Genomic DNA, 12,482 nt, shown 5'->3' with positions numbered 1-12,482 from the left:
ACAACGTCCCATTAGTAGCCAAAGACATCTCAAAAACGTGAACTCCATGCTTCTTGCATCACCACACTAGGCCAGAGGAGCACTCAGCCACCTACCACACTATCACGCTGCTGTACCACGAGTCAGTTGACGCAGACGCCTACAAAGGCGACATTGCGCATGACCCCAACGCAGCTGAAGTCAGGTGGGTCCCGCACAGGAAGAGAGGGTCACCTCGTCGTAAGCGTAAGCTGCCTGTGATCAAGCCGTCGTCACCAGTGGCCAACGGCACCTCCACGCCGGTGAAGTCAGAGTCCACCGTCGACACTCCCACCCCAGCCACTCCTCACACCGCAATGGAGGAGGACTCAGACCGAGACGAGTCATCCGGCATGCTGCTTGACAAGCTGACGGCTGAGGCACCTACACATCCAGACGCATTAGTCGCTTCGACTACCAACGAGCCACCAACACCTACGACTAAGGAAGTTGTTGACCCACCAGAACAGAAGGCTACCTTCAAGCCCCTCTCTCTCCGTAGAAGACGTGATGAGCCAGCCACTCCCCCCCATGCGGGAGTGCCCAACACGGTGTCACCCATCAACCCAATCAAGAAGGCACCCAAGAAGACTCGCGTTCACCCCCCAGCATCGATACCAACCCCATCTTCCCTCCCAACAACAAAAAATACATAATCAAAAAAAAAAAACAGGAAAACGAAACTAAAATAGGACTAACCATTCCCGCCTCTTCAATGACGCCCATTTATTTGCAATATAATAAACCTCCACATTAAATAGTCTAACAAAAAAAAAAAAAAAAAAATAGAAATAGTGCTCCTAAGTGTCTTACCATATGCAGTAGTTACCTTGTTATTATATTATTATTTCTAATCATCAAACAGATTCTTTGAATCTAAAATGGATGTGATTCAAATAAATCGATTGATATGCCGACAGACTTGTCTTTTTGATTGCTCAAACATACTTCCATTTAACATTCTTGACAAAGTATATATATATAAGTAAGATGTCTTCAGGCGTCAAGGTTGCAGTCAGAGTTAGACCTTTCAACTCGAGGTAATAATGAATGATATCTTGTAGATTCTTGAATGTTTGATAGATTGATTGATGGCTAACAACAACACGACATTATAATCAATCAATCAAATAAGAGAGTTGGAAAGGAATGCAGAATGTATCATACGAATGAGTGGCAACTCAACGGTGTTGGTGAGACCTACTTCGATGCGCCACAATTCACAACCCTCACCTGATGATGAGAAGTCATTCACGTTTGATCATTCATACTGGTCATTCGATAATACAGACGTTAACTATGCATCACAGTCCATTGTATTCAATGACCTCGGACTGGAAGTGCTGCACAACGCCTGGGAGGGCTTCAACTGCTCGATCTTTGCTTATGGCCAGACTGGTTCGGGCAAGTCATACTCAATGCTGGGCTATGGCGAGGAGAAGGGTATCATCCCATTGGTTTGCGAGGAGTTGTTCAAGAGGATTGATAGCACGATGATGAATCAGACTGCTGGTGGAGAGACTATATTCAAGGTTGAGGTGAGCTTCATGGAGATCTACAACGAGCGCGTCAAAGACCTTCTCAATCCCAAGAACAACAAGTCAGCAGGTGGCCTCAAGGTCAGGAACAACCCGTCCACAGGCCCCTATGTCGAGGACCTCTCAAAGTAAGTAGTAGGCTTGGGCTCACTTGGAGTCGCTCACTCGCTAACTCAAACATACCACTAGACTGGCGGTCAAGAGCTTCCAGGAGATTGAGATGCTGATGGATGAGGGAACAAAGGCGAGAACTGTTGCCTCGACAAATATGAATGCAACATCATCGAGATCACATGCCGTGTTCACTATTGTGTTCACTCAATCAAAGGTGGACAAGACAAGAGGTATAACAGTGGACAGAGTCAGTAAGATTAGTTTGGTCGATTTGGCAGGTAGTGAACGTGCCACAAGTACAGGAGCGACAGGTGTGCGACTGAAAGAGGGTGCAAACATCAACAAGTCATTATCAACGTTGGGTAAGGTCATCAGTGCGCTGGCCGAGAACTCCACGCCCAGTCCAGGCAAGAAGCAGGTGTTTGTACCGTACCGTGACTCGGTACTGACATACCTGCTCAAAGAGTCGTTGGGTGGCAACTCCAAGACGATCATGATCGCCGCAATCAGTCCGGCCGACATCAACTTTGAAGAGACACTCAGCACACTGCGCTATGCAGACAGCGCCAAGAAGATCAAGACAACGGCCATCGTGAATGAGGACCCTCAGACCAAAGCGATACGTGAGCTACAAACAGAAGTTGAGCGACTCAAGTCATTGCTGGGGTCTGGCGTGGCAGGAGTAGCAATTGGTTCTGGACCCTCCGGGTCCAACCCATCCGCATCAACAGACCATAACGGCCGAATGACCCATGGAGTGACAAATGATGGTATGTATCAGAGCCTCGCGAGGATGCCCTCTTCCGATCACTCAATCACTCAATCACTGACCCATTCAATCAAATAGAGGATGGACTTGTAGTCAGTTTGAACGAGAAGATTGAACAGTATGAGAAGTTGATGACAGAGATGAACAAGACTTGGGAGGAGAGGTTGTCGGACGCAGAGAAGATAAGAGGCGAGAGAAAGGCCGCACTAAAGGACATGGGAGTTGCTATCAAGGTGGTGTCATCAATCCCTCATCTGATCAATCTAAACGAGGATCCACTAATGTCCGAGTCATTGATGTACTATCTCAAGGAGGGCGACACGAGGATTGGACGATCAGACGCCGAATCACAACAGGACATCATACTCAATGGTCTAAACATTGCCAAGGAGCACTGTATCATAGAGTACAAAGAGGGCATCGTGACAATTGCTCCTGCTAGCGACCGCAAGCACTCATCAATCTTTGTCAATGGTGTGGAGATCAATGCGCCAACAGTGCTGTCCACTGGCAATCGTGTGGTACTGGGCAACAATCACATCTTCCGATTCAATCATCCAGAGGAAGCCGCCAAGTTGGTTCGCGAGAGGAGCAACAGCTTTGGTGGTGGTGCACCGCCCAAGCCAGACTTTGGACTCGATCTGAGCCTCGAGGCGGAGCCAACCACCCCACGTGGCGGCCAATCAGGTCATGCCCGCCGCGCACCAGACAATCAAGTTATCGACTACAACTTTGCCCTGAACGAGTTGGCCTCAGCACAGGGCAACTTGGCAATGATGAAGCATGACATGGACAGGGAGTTCCAGCGACAGATGAAGATACTCTATGACCAGATGCGCAGTCGTCTAGAATTGGACTTCAACCCTGAGACCAAAGAGCGTAGGGACAAGTTGGCTCTCTTCACCATTCGTCGTTGGCGGTCCAAGGTCAACAAGACGCGTCTACTCAATCAGATTTCACACGTACTACTGTCCGTCAACGAAGCCAATGCCATCTCTGAGGCATTGTCCAAGAACATTGACCTGTCCGTCACCCTTCAATGTCCGCCACCCTTGATGGCCCAAGATGATGGTAGTGGCACCAAGGTCATCGATGACTCGGGTGTGATGGAAGTAGATTGGAAGTCGGTAAGTATCATGCTCTCACTCAATCATTGATGGAACCATTCCAACTCACTCACTCATTCATTCAATCACTCAACACAGACACAGATCGTGATACGCGCTACAAACAAGGATACTGGAGAGGAGACGATTATATCAAAGGAGGAGTTCATTGATAGATTGTATTCGATGAGGGACTTGTATCAGAATGATGGATGGATGGAGGAGGAAGGCGAAGATCCCTTCACATTCAAGTTTGACGAGGTCAACTATATTGGAGTGGCACATCTTTATCTCATGAGTGTACTACATCTACCCGAGACGAGTAGGTCACTGCCGATCTTGGATACATTCACAGGGGCGTTCAAAGGACATCTCAATGTTGTGCTAGGCACACGTGTCGATGGCCTCAACTCATCGATCAAGAGTATCTTTGTTGGCAAGCCCATCACCATTGGCATTCAGCTTGATGGAATCACTGACTTTGTACACGATGTAGACTCCTATGTCGATGTCTTTGTCAAATGTAACTTTAACTCTGTACAATATCAATCAAATGTAAGTTGTCAATGGTCCAATCGAGTCTGATCAAGCGGCTCACTCACCCATCAATCACAAACAGATACACCTAACAGTCCAACAGATGAAGGATAGAATAGATTTGGAGATTGAGTGCCTGGAAGAGGACTTGATCAAAGAGTTGGAAACACAACACATTGCATTGGAAGTCTTTGGAAAGAGGATGGGAAAGCCAATCAATGGCCTGGACGATGCTTCTTATAATAAGGCAGAGGAATCAATAGAGTTCATTGCCTCGGTTAACATCCTTGAGCCAGAGTCTGTCTCCCCATCACAATCACGACCCAAAACCTTCAAACCAGTACACATATTGGAGGAGAGTGATACCTCAAATAATATGCCATCGGTCACCTTTCGTTTGTTACGCGATGCCACTCAGCGACAGATCATGCTGCGACTGTTCAAATCTGAGCATCAGACAAGAAGTATCAATATCAAGGCGTGCCAATCAGTCAACATTAGCGATGCACGTATCATTAGCAAGAGGGACTCGACCAGTGGTCTGGCCATGATGAGTCCATCCAGCTCGCCCTCACCAATGTCCCGATACCCAACATCACCAGGTCGTCCGCCAACCAACCCATCCTTGCTCAATGTTAGCCAGTCGTCAACAACAGGCACTTCATCACCAGTCTTGCAGGGACAGGGCAGTGGGGCTTCGAGCGACCCCGTTGAGCTACCCGTCGTGTCCGCCACGCACGATACAGTAGTCGCGCACTGGGACTACGACGAGCCGGCACACCTGTTTAGCCAGAAGACAATGCGCAAGGGCAGCAGGATACTGTTCAAGGTGACCTTTGTGTTGGAGATCGAGGACTTTGAGGAGCCCGTCACCATTTCCAAGGAGGTGTCGGCAAAGGTGTTGTTGGGCATGGACACGTGGCAGCAACAATCAATGGCACCAGATGGCGCTGCCGTCAACAGCACATCGTCTTCATCATCATCATCACTCAACAATCTAATGGAGAAGTTCAAGACACACTTCAAGGGTGAGAGCATACTGAGTCTTGATCAGGACTCAGACTCATCGTCCATCCTGCACTCTGGCTCCGTGTTCAATGTACATCTGACAAAGTCCCAACAAATTGAGCATCAGAACAGAATTGGCGACATGATCGACAGCTACCAGGAGCACTACATGAAGCTTGGAGCATCCATCAAGATTGAGCGACTACGTCAGCAACTCGACCTTCGTCAGAAGCTGGCAGACAGCGATAATTCTCCCAACCACCCCACCCCCATGGGCGGGGATAATAGTCCCGGCGGTGGCCTACCCGAGGAGATAGTGAAGAGGATGTCTAGCAATGCTAACAATGCTCGCACCTCATTTGCTAGACGCACTCGTTCATTCCCATCACTCATCGAGGTCAAGGTGAATGAGATTGGCGCCAGCGCATTGGTCAAGCAGGAAGACGACATCAGTGGCGTGCTAATGAAGAAGTCGACGTACAGGGATGAGTGGCGACAGTATCACTTTGTGTTGAAGAAGCCATACCTCTACTATAGTCACATCAATGAGAAGGAAGACAACAAGGGCACAAAGAAGATCGAATTGACCAACGCATCAATCGCGACCATCCCTCAGGACGAGGTCGCCTTTGGACTCGCGATCATACAACTTCGACGCGTGTGGCTGCTCAAGACTACTAGCACGGAGGACCGCGATCGCTGGGTCAAGGCGCTGGACCCATCGCTCAAGATCAGTGAACGCAAGGATCAGGAGTTGCAGCGCGCCAAACAGTTGAACGACTTGCTCAAACGAGATCTCCAGAGAGCGACAGAAGAGCGCGATAGACTGTCCATGCAACTTGTGGAGCTGAGCACGAAGCAGTTGGACGTGGTCGAGAATGTCGAGATTGGACAGCTCACAACTCACATCAACAGTATGACTACATTGATGGAGCGATTGAACCAGCAGTCCAGGCAGTACAAGAATGTGTCAGAGATGGAGCTGAGCACCCTGCGACAAGAGGTGCTGAGCCTGCGCGAAAGCAATCATGGGCTGGTCACAAAGCTGGGCGAGTCCAAAGACATGACTTTGGCTCTGGAGAATGATCGTAGGCAGCTGGAGGACAAGGTCAGTCACTATCGCCAGATGCTGGACTCCAACACAGCGGTGGCGCAGTACCAGACAAGGAACATTAACAGCATGCGTGAGGAGTCCAAGGCCAAACAAGGCCAGATCGATGGACTGACACTCACCGTCGAGGAATCACTCAAAAGAATCAAGGACATCACAGACCAGGTGTCCAGCAGCGCACACGTCGACATAGCAGCTGACTCTCGCGGGTCACCCCAACCGACCATGCATGAACAGGCCGAGGACGAACAATTGGAAGCCATGCGCAGACAGCTACAGGCATCAGAGGATAACAACAATGCTTTGAAGGAGCAATTTGAGACTGAGACAAGACGTGTCAGGGAACAGCTTGAACTGAGGTTCGCCAGGGAGCAGGACCAGCTGATCGAGCGATTGAAGAAGGAGATGGAGGAGAGTGGCCGCATGAAGGACATTGTTGGAAGGATGAAGGAGAAGTTGATCGAGGTCGAGAGTCAGCTTATTGACAGAGAGTGCGAGAATACAATACTCTCAGACAGGTTAAGAATGAGCGAGGAGGAGTCGAGGATCACTGGCTCAAGACTTGGTCTTTTGGAGAATGGTTTCAAGGAAGTTCGATCAGAGTACGAGACAGGCATGGCCTTCTCGCGAGAGTTGGACCTGTCGGCCGCCAACAAGACCTTGTCAACATCACGTGCGCGCACTAAGGCATTGACGCCAGACGAGCAGATGGACAACTTGCGCGAGACCTCAATTGCACATCAAACACAGAATGCCTTCCTCAACCTACAGCTACAGCGAGTGGAGAAGGAGATGAAGCAACAGGAACGAGTGTACAATGACACGATACAGCGCATTAGAGAGGATCTGAATGCGAGGAGTCAGCAGAACATCTCGTTGGTGAAGAAACAGGCTGGTGCCACTGGTGGCGGCGAGTCAAGCGTATTGGCCAAGCGACTGGATGAGCTCACTGCCACATTCGAAGTTTTGAAGAAGAAGTACTTCTTCAACCTTGTCGTCTCGACCAAGCTCCAAAGCGTAATGATGGGCAACAACTGCAACGTAGACTCTTACGACCTCTACGATCAAGCAGTTCACGAGCACATCATCGACTTTGAGAGTTGGCCAATTTGGATTGCCAACAAGTTCAAGTCAAGTCCCTAATTGGATTGGTTCCAATGTTGTAATAAATGTATCTGTATGTATCACCATTCTTGTCAACAAGTGTGCGAGGGCAAGGGCAAGGGCAAGGGTAAGGGTTCACATCAGAAGTGAAGTTTTTGAAACTTTGAAGATGAACTCACTTTTGAGCGAAGTTTGATGAGATGCATTCACACAGGTCACATTCATTAAACATCATTTATTACATTTAAAGAGATAACTACTACTATTACTACTATTACTACTACTACTATTGGTGATACATACAATATATAATATATATATAGTATACTGTTGTTGTATTGTTAGGTTTTCAGTCAGGACTACATCATTCATTCAATCAATCAATCAATCAAATCGACAGACCGACCCATCACGATCGATTCTATAATGATGTCTTCCGCAAACATGCAAAATGAACCCACCGACTACAGTACGTACTAGTAGTACTATTGACGACAAGTGATTGATCACTTCCCTAACTCTTCATCTCATCATCATGTTGACAGGTGGCATCTCCCCTCAGGTACCACCACAGCCATTGGATAAAGAAGCGATGCATCATATACATATGCTGGTCAAGGATTTGACTATACCAGAGAAGCGTGAGAACGCTCTGGTCGACTTGAGCAAGAAGAGAGAGAGCGTACCCGATCTCGCTCCAATCCTCTTGAACTCATTTGGTACGATAGCGGCATTGCTGCAGGAGATCGTCTCTATCTATCCCCTGTTGTCGCCGCCCAAGCTTAAGGCACTGCCATCGAACAGAATATGCAATGCACTGGCCTTGCTCCAATGCGTGGCATCACATCCCGAAACAAGAACCTTTTTCCTTCACTGTATGTCCGTCTGATGGGTCTATGACTCTGTCGCGACTTGGTCATCAATCAGTGTTGTTAACTAACATTCATCTCTTGTAGCGCACATCCCACTCTTCCTCTATCCATTTTTGAATACATCTAGCAAGAACAGACCTTTCGAATACCTCAGACTCACAAGTTTAGGTGTAATTGGCGCGTTGGTAAAGGTAATGAATGAACCAGATGCTGGTGGACTCGCTCATTTCATGTCACTAACATATTCAATCACATCAAACAAACATTAGATTGACGATAGTACTGTTATAGACTTCTTGTTATCAACAGAGATAATGACATTGTGTGTTCGAATCATGGAGACAGGATCTGAGCTCTCAAAGACGGTCGCAACATTCATTGTTCAAAAGATCTTGTTGGATGACATGGGACTGACCTACATCTGTGCGACAAACGAGCGTATCACAGCCTTCTTGCTGGTGTTGAAGAACATGGTGGTGTCGCTGCTGGATCAGCCATCGGCACGTCTGCTCAAGCACGTCATCCGATGCTATCTGCGCCTCACTGACAATCCCAAATCACGCGAACTTCTTCGACAATACCTGCCCGTCTCACTGCAAGACGGCAGCTTCAACTCACATCTCAAGGACGACAAAGACTTCACCATCAAGAAATGGCTGCAGCAGCTACTGTACATCATGAATCCACAGCAAGAACAATTCAACCCGAACCCATCGATCAACACGCCTCCTCTCTCCATCCACCAGAGCAGCATCAGTGCCGCCATCAATCAATCACTGTCCAGAAACCTACAGCAATCCAACAAGCACTGATGATGAAAGTATAACATCATGATCACCAAAATAATAAACTAAAAGAAGTATACTAATACAGCAACAATGCATGGATCTTGATTGATTGATCAGTATGTTTCTTTATTCTATTCAGAGTACTCTTACACCTCGGTACCACATCCATGCCATGGACCATCGACTTACACCTTCTACAGTGATAGCCGTTATTAGTCCTAGACAGATCGCACTTGGAATGGTCTGGAATGCTGACAATGGGATGAGTGATCCAAATATAAAGTAGTGATGCAGATGAAGATAGTGAGTCTTTCGCCAAACCATCGTCACGCCAATCAACACAATAAAGTAAATAGAGTATCCAACCAAGAAATATATCCATACGTCTTGAACAATCTGGAAATAGATGGAGAGTAAGTATGATTGAATGACTTGATTTGTTGGATAACATACCATTAAATATATATGCCAGGCAATAATACAAAGTATTGTTAGGATTATTGGAATGATGGTGAGCAACTCTTTGGGCTCATAGGTGTACCAGAGTGATGGAGTTCCAAACTTGTCTCCAACACTCCTTAGGAATAGGTTGTGATCCAGGTATGTGTAGTGCAATCCAATAACAAAGGGCACTACGAATGCAAAGTAGTTATAAAGAAATGCCTGGTTTGATAACATTGATTGAATGAGTCAGGATTGAATGAGCCAGGATTGAATGATTGAGTGATACTTACGATGTGAATATTATGGTTCTTTGGATCATTTGGACCCATCAGTGTTCTCTCTGGTCCCAACATGAACATGACGGAAGCAACCACCAGCAGTTGGAAAAAGTCCTGTGATCATTTGTTAGTCCTCCAATTGTTTACTTTCCTGTCCACTCCATTCGATCAATCCAATCACTTACTCTATGTCGTTTATATCTACAGTGAAATGGATAATTCCTTTCTTCGGTGACGACTGATACGTAGGCAAAGCCCATGGTGATACATGATATCCACAAGAGATACTTGCTCCATGGTATGTTGTTGTTCCAGAATTCCAAATCTTTGTCGTCGCCAAGATATGTAGATGGCACTAGGTAGCAAACGTAGCACACTGGTATCATGAAGACCAGGAGGGCAGCATCCCTCACCAGCACTCTGAGCACGTTCCTCATTGATAGGTTACGATCGGGTGAGTCATAGCATGTCTTGTGTCTAGTGTGATCGATCACACCAGTTGTTGATGATGTCGTCTGACACACCTCGACATCGTCCACTGTCGAGGATCCAGAGTCTGCTGCGCCCTCTTCAAACTCATCGTCGGCAGCATCATAACACTCTTCTTCGTCTTCATTGATATGATGGCTCGTCACCACCACCAGAGGCTGGGATACATGTGGTTGGACAGTCCTCTGATTGTTAAGGTCTTCCACAATGACTTGATGATCTGTTGTATTGTTGTCTTGTATATTGATACTTTGATATTGTTGACGCTGTTGTTGTTGTTGATGTTGCTGTGATGGAGAATCAACGGATATTGAACGTGATATGTTGTCTACGATGGTGTTGATGTGGTCGTCCAGGACAAAGTTGACATTGTCTTCCTCTTCGGTAGTGTCACCAGCATGGAAAGCACTTCTATTCGCCGTTCTATTATGTGTATTATTATATGTTCTTCTCATTCCTCCTTTTACTATTATATTATCATTGTCGTTGTCGTCTTCGTCTTCGTCGTCGTCATCATCCTCATCATCATCAGACACAGCGTACTTTTTAAAACTATTGCCTCTTCTATTATATCTATCTGTTCTACTAATACTATTCGACCTACTACCACTACTACCTGATCTACTATTATTCCTTTTACTTTTGTTGTTGTTGTTATTACTAATGTTGTTGTTGTTTGGTTTAGTATGTGGCAACAGATATTGATTGTTTACAACGTTGTTGTTGTTGTTGTTGTTGTTATTGTTATTATTGATACCAATGTTAGCTTGATTGGCTATATAACTACTACTACTACTACTATTTATATAATTATTATTATTGTTATTCATTCCTACATGATGTATATCTACTTCATTCAAAGACTCTTTGAATGAGATTCAGAGCAAGAATGAATAGTTTTTTCATTTGCTTTGAATTCCAAGATGTAATTCCACAGTGAATCACAAAGTTTCCCTACCTAACCCCATTCACACGTCATTCCTTGGTCCATTCAATATTAGACTCTAAGAAAATAAAGTTATAAGTTAACTTAGAATATATATAACTATCATTTATTTAATTGAAGTTCATCAGAATATATATCTTGTCCAACAACAAGTTGTTATTGTTGTAACCTAACTTTCAAAATTATATCCAACTAACCCAACAATGATAAAGCGGAGATTTCCCCATCAGTAAGTCAAATACTATACAACATTTCTTTGTATGTAATGATTGTGTATCTCTGGATAGACAATCATACTTTGTACCAACCTTGTATATCAATGAAGTGTGGAGAGGAGTAACTTTGAAGTTGATGGGTCGTGTCCTTTCAAACAACAAGAATTCTTTTCCCGAATACCCATTGACTACCACATCCACCCCCTGTCAATTTCGAATGTGTTCGACTTTCCATCAACCATCAATCACACTCACACTCACATCACCAAGCCATCTTATTTTTCCAAGTTACTACTCGGTCAAATAAACGATCATAAATCACCTCTTTATTTATTATCATACCGATATAATACAAATAAATATATTAAATAATGGATATGTTAATCATACTTTATTATAAATAACAATAAATTTTCAACCATAATGAATCATTCAATCAATCAATCAATCTACCAAAATATAATATTAACTAAATCATAAATAATAACAATGAATAACAAATATATTGCTATCTTCTTGGTCGTTCTGGTTGCTCTGTGTATTGTCACCTCTGCTGAAGAAGAAGAAGTCCAAGGATGTGATTGTTATGTCAACTGTTATGCCGCCTTTGAACACTGCATGATTTCTTGGTTCAGAAATCCAACCAACAATGGATGTGACTGCTACACTGCTTTCAATGGTTGTGTACGTGGATGTGGATGGGCCTAAACTCCACCAATTCCAGCTCTAATTAGAATCCCTGTAATTCATCATCATGTATAAAAAATAAAGTGTATCAAATCCCTTTGGTTGGTTCCCAATAACCAAATAATAATCGTAAACTATGACTTAGAAATCATTCGTATACTTTGTTGATTAAATAAGTATAACCTTAAGTGTATTTTGATTTGTAATACATAGTTTACTTAGGCGAATATTATAGCACTTCCCAGGTATTTTGGTAATTCTTTTGGTATTTCCTTCGAACTAATAATACTTGAGTCAGTTAATAAATAATAATATGATGGTGAAGATCCCCAAATCAACACTAGAGATAATAGGAAAAATCAAATATTATATAATTTATTTATTTAAAATAAGCAGGTATTGAGGGATTTGAAGGTAATTTGTTGTGTTTGATTGGTCTGGACCTGGGAACACTAGAG

General features: G+C 44.8%; 4 protein-coding genes across 4 annotated transcripts; 3 read left to right on the top strand and 1 right to left on the bottom strand.

Moving 5' to 3' along the window:
- Nucleotides 1–335: 335 nt before the first annotated feature.
- On the top strand, nt 336–674 carry SAMD00019534_115680 (hypothetical protein; the record flags this gene model as incomplete). The annotated part of the gene is made up of 1 exon (XM_012893255.1): nt 336–674. The coding sequence occupies one exon, from the start codon at nt 336–338 to the stop codon at nt 672–674; it is 339 nt and encodes a 112-aa protein (XP_012748709.1).
- Nucleotides 675–1,187: 513 nt separating this feature from the next.
- On the top strand, nt 1,188–7,344 carry SAMD00019534_115670 (hypothetical protein; the record flags this gene model as incomplete). The annotated part of the gene is made up of 5 exons (XM_012893254.1): nt 1,188–1,684; nt 1,746–2,440; nt 2,518–3,566; nt 3,645–4,100; nt 4,165–7,344. The coding sequence occupies 5 exons, from the start codon at nt 1,188–1,190 to the stop codon at nt 7,342–7,344; spliced, it is 5,877 nt and encodes a 1,958-aa protein (XP_012748708.1).
- A 387-nt stretch (nt 7,345–7,731) lies between these two features.
- On the top strand, nt 7,732–8,986 carry SAMD00019534_115660 (hypothetical protein; the record flags this gene model as incomplete). Its single annotated transcript, XM_012893253.1, has 4 exons — nt 7,732–7,774; nt 7,851–8,180; nt 8,262–8,368; nt 8,447–8,986. Coding segments are annotated over 4 exons (1,020 nt in total), but the record flags the coding sequence as incomplete, so codon positions are not given.
- A 55-nt stretch (nt 8,987–9,041) lies between these two features.
- On the bottom strand, nt 9,042–10,631 carry SAMD00019534_115650 (hypothetical protein; the record flags this gene model as incomplete). The annotated part of the gene is made up of 5 exons (XM_012893252.1): nt 9,042–9,065; nt 9,155–9,361; nt 9,419–9,628; nt 9,700–9,801; nt 9,873–10,631. The coding sequence occupies 5 exons, from the start codon at nt 10,629–10,631 to the stop codon at nt 9,042–9,044; spliced, it is 1,302 nt and encodes a 433-aa protein (XP_012748706.1).
- Between the last annotated feature and the right edge of the window lie 1,851 nt (nt 10,632–12,482).

This window comes from Acytostelium subglobosum (assembly GCF_000787575.1).
Source record: "Acytostelium subglobosum LB1 DNA, scaffold: scaffold33, whole genome shotgun sequence".
Taxonomy (NCBI): domain Eukaryota; phylum Evosea; class Eumycetozoa; order Acytosteliales; family Acytosteliaceae; genus Acytostelium; species Acytostelium subglobosum.
The sequence above is the reverse complement of the archived record's forward strand: the minus strand, read 5'-3'. Positions and strand labels throughout refer to the sequence as shown.